The sequence below is a fragment of the Saccostrea cucullata genome, unplaced genomic scaffold, assembly GCF_032062105.1.
Source record: "Saccostrea cucullata isolate Sc308-1 unplaced genomic scaffold, CSIRO_AGI_Scuc_v1 ctg1552, whole genome shotgun sequence".
Taxonomy (NCBI): Eukaryota; Metazoa; Mollusca; class Bivalvia; order Ostreida; family Ostreidae; genus Saccostrea; species Saccostrea cuccullata.
This window is the reverse complement of record NW_026941304.1, coordinates 34,972-43,126: the sequence shown is the minus strand read 5'-3', so window position 1 is coordinate 43,126 and position 8,155 is coordinate 34,972. Positions and strand designations below refer to the sequence as shown.

The 8,155-nt window shown below is 36.2% G+C and overlaps 1 protein-coding gene across 1 annotated transcript; it reads left to right on the top strand.

Annotated features, from left to right (window-relative positions):
• Positions 1-6,556: 6,556 nt before the first annotated feature.
• On the top strand, positions 6,557-8,001 carry LOC134257590 (uncharacterized). The gene is made up of 3 exons (XM_062740181.1): positions 6,557-6,993; positions 7,189-7,365; positions 7,492-8,001. The coding sequence occupies exons 1-3, from the start codon at positions 6,715-6,717 to the stop codon at positions 7,999-8,001; spliced, it is 966 nt and encodes a 321-aa protein (XP_062596165.1). The 5' UTR covers positions 6,557-6,714.
• The last annotated feature ends 154 nt before the right edge of the window (positions 8,002-8,155 follow it).

The following is an 8,155-nucleotide window of genomic DNA, read 5'->3' as shown; positions in this document are numbered from 1 at the left end:
TAATTGACCTTTGTGAAATTTTCACTTTAAAACTGAAATGTAATGTAACAATTTTTAAATTCTCCAAATGGGAATCTTTTACATGTTCGTTTTCTGGTGTGAATCTCTTGGCTCTGAAAATAGGTTCTTCCTCACCCTGGCCTTTTTCAATCGTTTGCTGCAGTAATAATAATAATAATAATAATAGCAGTGGAATAGCGGGGCACAAGTAGTTAAATACAACACAATAATCATAAAAAACATAAAACCTAAAATCATTCAAAGAGATCGTAACTAACATAAGAGTAAGCTAAAATTATAAGCTGAGACTAAGATCAAATTGAGATCACATTAAAAATTTCACACAATACAGGTTGTGCCCAAAATAAATAGTCTGAGGACAATATTAATAAAACTCGATAACTTGTTCAAAATAAAAAATTACACGTCGTATGCTATCATCCTAAAAGTGACGTCTGGAGAAGCATCCGGTAAACCATTCCACAAAGTTGCCGCTGCATGGTCAAAACGACGCGTTCATGTCTCCGTGAACACGAGGTTTCACAAGTTGTTTGGAGTCATACGGGACATTCCTTGATAGACTGTTATGAGCGGATCCAAGATCTATGACACGTTAGCTTCCATTTGCACACTGGATCTTTTGTATTCTGCGGATATATTTGTCTCTGTACCTGCTTGAGAACGATGACCAGTCTTCGTTATCCATTATCTGCTGCTCCTCAACACCAGACATATATAGCTCAAAATCAAGTTGGTGTGTACAAGTACGTTTGCCGCTATGATTCGAATAATTACCCTGTAAACCACCTTCCGTATATTTGTGTGTCAAATGATTCGCATTTTACCGAAGTTTTTCAGCTTGTTAATTCCCGCTGTGTCACGACTGCCCCAGAAATTCCAAAAGAGAACCTGAGACTGATGGTTCCAGACAAGTCTAGCATCACTAGGGCCATACGGAATTTTTATCAAGCGCACCTCAGATGTTGCTGATGGAGAGATCCGTCTCGATAGATGCAGTGCTCCTCGACGTCCAAGGGAATCCAGATATAAATTCCGATCAAAATAGTCAGCAATGCATCTCTCCCCTACAAGAAAATTTTGAATTTGTAAGCAAAGTGAACGAGTAACATTAACTTGTACATCCTCACAGAGAGAGAGAGAGAGAGAGAGAGAGAGAGAGAGCTTCTATCTTTGTGGACCGGACTGGCAGTGATGTTTAATGGTCTTGTTGCACACATTTAGCTGTCCGAGTCCACCTTTGTACGTTTTGGTTTTTATTTCTTTTGAACAGGTGCCTGTAAACTCAATAAATTTTCCCAGCTTATCTGATCCAATAGTAAACTGTTCACATGCTAGGTTATGATGTTCTCCTGCAGGATTTCCTCTGTCACACAAAACTCCACGCAGATAGCAAAGATTTTACATGCGTAAAAGAAAATCGTTTTCTGTCAAGTTGTTAATATCAGTTCCTTCGCATAATTTTCTTTCCAAACACTCCTTTTGAACATCCCACAACTTGGCCTCACAATCTTTCTGGTAATAATAGGTTTCGTTTGTATCAGCCTTTTTATGTTTTCTAGGTAGGTGAGTAGTTGAATAACCAACCGTATTTCTGCTATAACACATTTATCTACATGCCTTTTTCAAAACAAGAATATCGATCAGCGACTTCATTCTTGCATCACTTCGCTTATCAGAACTTTCGGAAATTCAATGAAAGTTGTGTTTTTTTATTTTGAAAAATTTACTAAAAAACAAGGTTTTCGAGAAAAATGGAATTCTTCTCTTAATTAAAAAGGCTATTACAAAAATACACAACAAATTTTAAAACTGGAACTATAGCAATAAAGGAGAAAACAAGCTAAATAGTCTAAAAAGTTTTTATCGTACACACCTTTGTCTCGCAAAAAAAACGAAGTAGTCCACATGAAATCAAGTACAGGCTCTTAGGGGGGTAGTCCTTACCATCCTGCCGTCTAGCTTCTACTATAAAACGTTGTAACCAGTAATTCATTTCCTCGCTGCCCTGGAATTGAAGTTCTGGAATAGTTTCGGATCTGCCGGTTCGCCATTTCTCAAAAACGTTGACCGCCCATCTAGTGTTTTGTTTAGTATTAATGTTTTCCTGGCTTTCAATTAGAGATTTCAGTTCACTCTCCGTCACTGGGGCCGCAAAACAATCACCTGATGTGGTCAGCAAATTCGAACTATTTTCATTTTTTCTCAAAAAGTCATATTCAAGCTTAAATTCACCATGCTCCAATCCTGTGTCGTACCCGGCAAGCGTCTGTGTAAGGCTCATGTTCTGTAATCCGTCGAAAGCTTCCATTTCGTCGCAAACTTGAGATAATGTCAGGTCGTCTGTTTCCTCAACTTTGAAGTCATTATCCAAAAAATCTACGTCGCAAACTTTAGACAATATCATGTCGTCAATTTCTTCAACTTTGAAGTCATTATCCAAAAAATCTACGTCCATCTTTCAGCTTGATTCGATCCCGGTCTAAATTGTAGCGCGAAAAATGCCACTGAAGCTCGTGAAAGTAGGCGTGCCACAAAACATTTGCTGGACCAATAGACATACAATAATTGCTGTATCTGGAAATGAAACGGGGGCGTGACGAGTGCCCTATTAGTCCAACAAATATAACTTTAGGGCCTTCGGGTCATGGGTTAAGTACCAAGGATGAGGCTTCAAAAAATTAGTCATAATTGAGAATTCTTTGGAAAAACATCATAAGAAAACATCAATACATGTTTGCTATCATGATTCTAAAAAATCTAAGCTTTTTGTCGTAAGTATAAATTTCATCTCGCCAAGTCTCATTGCAAAGGCTTGAGGCTGAGTCAAGATTTGTTATACATTAAAAATACATACACTTTGTACATTTGTAAAACCTCTGCTTAAATATCTAGAAGTCACGCTGTAAGAACGGCTGCTCAGTCAGCTCACCTGACTCATAATGAATTTCTTTTTTAAAAGATTGCATTTTTAGCTCTACTGGACAGAGACCAGAAGAGCTTATGCGATAGTAAGGTGTCTGTCTGTCTGTCCGTCAGTCTGTAAACAATTTTAGACATCACAATTTCACGACAAAATGTTATCAATAAACACCAGTACATGTAAAAATCTTCTTCTCAATCTTCTTCTCAAGAACCACTTGGCCAGGAAAGATGAAATCCCGGGGGTAGGTTGGGGCAACAATTGACGATCATAGTTTTACTTTGGAGTATATAGGAAAAATCTGTTAGATTTTGTTCTCAAGAACCACTGGGCCAGGAAAGATGAAACTTATATGGAAACATGCTCAGGTAGACTAAGTGTAGATTCAAGTTTGTTCATATCATGATCCCCGGGGGTTGGGCGGGGCTACAATTTAAGATCAAAGTTTTACATAGGAATATATCTAAAAGTCCAATCTTTAAAATCTTCTTCTCAAGAACCACTGTGCCAGGAAAGATGAAACTTATTTGGAAACATGCTCAGGTAGTATAGATTCAAATTTGTTCAAATCATGATCCCCGGGGGTAGTGTGGGGCCACAATGGCCTATTAAAGTTTTACATAGAAATATATAGGAAAATTCTTTAATAATCTTCTTCTCGAGAATATCAGCCATGATTGATCATATTTATATGACTCCCGCGGGTAGGGCGGAGCCACAATGACCTATCAGAGTTTTACAGAGATATCTATCGGAAAATTCTTTTAAAATCTTCTTATTAAGAATACCACAGCCGTGACTGATCATATCTATATGGAAGCATCCCCTGGTAGTGTAGATGATTCAAGTTTGTTCAAATCATGACTCCCGGGGGTAGGTAGGGCGGAGCCACAATGGCCTATCCGAGTTTTACAGAGATATGTATCGGAAAATTCTTTAAAAATCGTCTTATTAAGAATACCACAGCCATGATTGATCATATTTATATGGAAGCATCCCCTGGTAGTGTAGATTCAAGTTTGTTCAAATCATGACTCCCGGGGGTAGGGCTGGGCCATAATGGCCGATCAAATTTTAACATAGAAATGAGGGTTTTAAGAAAGTTTGTTCCATGATGAACTATTTTCAAAAATTTCAAAGTAGCCTTACCTATAGAGAAGAATTTTCAAGAATGACAAAATCACAGGGGTGTGCTTTAGAATTTTAGCATTTAATTTCTAGCAGAAAGTTATAGGATTTTTTTTCCATATGAAAATACATAACATCTTTAAAGCGTTTGAATGATAGAAATGCTATTTATTTTGAGTGAAAATAAAGGATAATCTACTTTTGTTCCTTCATAGCTTCTCTTGCATCAGACAAGCTGATGAGCCTAGGTATAAGAAAGATAGATTACTTTTCAAAAGAACAGGTTTGTCATTTTGAAATTTTTGACCGATTTAATAATTTTTGCATAATATTTGAAAGGATGTTTTGACCTGTGTGCTTAATATATATCACAAATATGCGTCATCTCTTATTTTTCTGCACAGACATCATCTGTTTTAATACATGCCCTCCCCATATTGATTCAACAAATGTCAGTTAAAACCTTATCAGTAGTAAGAATGATAGCACAGCCATGACTAATCATACTAGTATTTATATGGAAGCATCCTCAGGTAGTTAAGATTCAAGTTTGTTCAAACCATGACCCCCGGGTATAGGGCAGGGCCACAATGGCTAATCAAAGTTTTACTATAGGATTAAACGTTCTTTTTTCAGAATTCATCAATGTGTAAACTCTGCCTATTTACTCACAAACTGAATAAAAGTGCGAAGCACTTTTATGTAAAGTTTGTGAATAAAAAGGCAGAGTTTACACATCGATAAATTCTGAAAAAAGAACGTTTAATTCTTATAATTCCAATTAAGAATTTTTAAAATTATTAGAATTATTTCTCTTTGAGGCCGCCATACAATCCGTTATTTTGTACGGCGTAGGAATACTTTATGCCGCAAAGAAACGTATACAAGATGAGTATCGATAAAATCCAACTTAAATTGTCAAAACAATCAATAAATAAACTTACAAAAACTCACTGAATGTTGTTTAAGTCAACAAATATCGTAAATACGCGTATTCTCCAGAATAATTCGTCCTTGACCATGGCCATTTTGACATTAACGACAAAGTCATAGCGAAAGTTGCTGACCGACGACGTCCTCGATTTGCTCTGGTTCGTTCAAAGATTTAGGGAGAATATGGGATCTGTAAGATGTAAATATACGAATTTGATGCTGAAAAGGCAAGAGTCTGAGGTACGTTTCTTTTCCCTATCACAACGATTCCAACTGAGCTGATAGGGAACGTCGAGAAAATGACAGCATGATCAGCGATTTTTTAAAATTCACACTCGTGATCCGACAGTAACATAAACAGAATATTCCCGTCTGTCAGTCCTGTGTATCTCCTTTTCATTCATTCATTCATTCATTTTTATTTCAAGTTTCTTGTAATCATAATTTTAAATTAGCATAAAAACGGACTAGAAGTATCTGTTTTCATTGTTTTTACAACATTGAACAGTCAAGAAAGTAGTTCTGATTGAACAATTCATCGATGTGTAAACTTTTTCTTGAATTTGTTCTCGTCCAATCAAATCACAGGGAATCAATAAATAAAATTAAGATTGGAATTATATTGAAATATGTAGTATTAAATTTATTAAAATTCTTCTTAATATTGATCATATTTATATGATAGAATCCTCAGAAAGTGTAGATTCAAGTTTATTTAAATCATGACCTCTGGGGTGGAGCAGCGCCACAATGGACGATCAAAATTTTACTTAATAGGAATAGGGAAAATATTTCAAGGACAGCAATGGTCATATTTTAGTTGGGAAAGGTGGGGATGAGCAACAATTTAAGTTCAAATGTAAGGGTGATAAAGCCACAGGTAGTCAAAGAAATATGCAAGCATCCTTAGTGTAGTTTCAAGTTTACTCATATCATATCCTGTCTCCTTTAAGGAATGGTTGGGACCACTTTTAGGTTTAAACTTTTCAATAATGAACGGATTTCTGCTTTTTTCTAGCCACAGTGCTCAGGTGAGCGATGTGACCCACGGGCCTCTTGTTGATTTTGATGAACGGTGTTGCCGTGGTTACTAAAAATAGAAATATCTTTGAAATTCCTTTAACAGACTACTTTTCCTGCAGTTTTGGTCTGATTTCAATATAACTTGGCACACACGAAAACTACGCTGAGATCACAGGCACTTGTTTCGTATACGGGGTCCCCCTACCTATATTTACCACAAGGTACCTAACTCATTTTCGGGCAACCCCGCTTCAAGCTTGTATTTACTAATAAATCAATCATACACCTACATTATCTTGACATAGTTCGCCCCAAGAGATATTTTTCTACATCGCTGACGTCTCCTATAAAGATCTTTTGTTGTAAAATGCTTATTTATTCATCGATAATCAGCTGGAATCGTGGACTGACTTCGATCACTTACTATAGTTAAATACGAAAGTAAAACAGCGCATGCGCCAATTGCTGGTTTGATCGAATCTACTTTCGTTTAACTGTAGTTGTAAACAATGGCTGTCAATGGCTGTATTTTTAATTTATTCTTGGAAATTTTTAATGATGAGAGTGAAATAGAGTGCGTACATGTCCATGAATGTACAGAAAGGAAGAAGAATGTTATATTTCAATATTCTTCAAAGCGAGACAGCGTTCCAAAAGTAGAAGAGTAAGTTTTAAACGTGGTGGAGTTGATGGACGAACCGCAACATATGGATGACTTCAAAACCCATTTTCGGGTATCTCGAGAGCTCTTTACATCCATGTTAAATGAACTATCCAACACTCTCTATAGAAACGGCCACGGTCCACAGATGAATGTGCCCCCGGACAAGCAAATGTTAGTTGCCTTATGGTACATCGCAAACACATCATCCATGAGAGAGGTGGCACATGTTTTTGGACTTTCAATGTCGACAGTACATGGCATTGTTAAAGATGTTTGTGATGCACTTGTGCAGCTTGGTGACAGGGTAAGTAAAATAACCAAAAAAAGCTTCTTGTCTTCAGTAGTGAAAAGTTGTGATCGATGAACACTGATAAATTCAAATTGAAAAAAACAAATCATCACTCTATGGGACATTGTGAAAACTTAAATTAATTTAACATTTGAAAAAAAAAAGCAATTGTGTAAGAGGTACAAGTACATTGTGAAAGTTTTTTAACAGGTGATACAGTGGCCATCCCCTGCACAACAACAGTGTACTGCAACAGAAATTCAGGATATGTGTTCACTCCCAGGTATAGTAGGTTTTATTGACGGGACACACATTCAACTTTCGAGTGCACTGCAAGGAGAGAAAGATTATTATAATAGGAAAGGGTTTCCTTCCATTCAGTTACAGGTAAAATTAATGTGTTGGAGATATATCACTTTTGTTTACAATTTTGAAAACATACTTTGTTATATTTGTTCCACCTTAATTTATATCAGTTTTTATACTTATTCAGTTTTCATTATTGATATTTAGGTTGTTGTGGACCACAATTTGAAAATTTTGAACTGCTATACTGGTTGGCCTGGGTGTGTCCATGACGCACGAGTTCTCAGAAACTCTGGATTATACCGCAGAGCTGAGGCAGGAGAACTAATAACTCCTAATTCCTACATAGCAGGTGACAATGCCTATCCACTTAGGAATTGGCTCATCACGCCATTCAAAAATATTGGACAACGGACAAGACAGCAAATGAAATTTAACAAGAGACTCTCGAGTGTTAGACAAAACGTGGAAAGGACATTTGGACATTTAAAAGGAAGATTCAGACGATTACGTGATATACCACTGCACAGTCACAGAGAAATCTGTACCCTTATTTATGCATCTTGTGTGTTGCATAACCTATGTGTCCAGTATAATGATGACATTGATGGATTTATTGAGCAGGATATTGACAATCATCCTAATCAGTTTGAAAATGTCTATCAGAATGGTCATGCTGGGGTTGTTCGTAGACTCCAACTAGTAAATATTCCTTAACCAAATAAAAGATAATCAAATTTCAGTTTTTCTTTTCTTTTTTTTTTTAAATCAAATTTTGATTCTTAAAATATTGGATATTATAACTAGTACTAGTATTCAAAATTATATATGAAAATGAATTGAAATAAATGTCAAGTGATTTTATTACAAT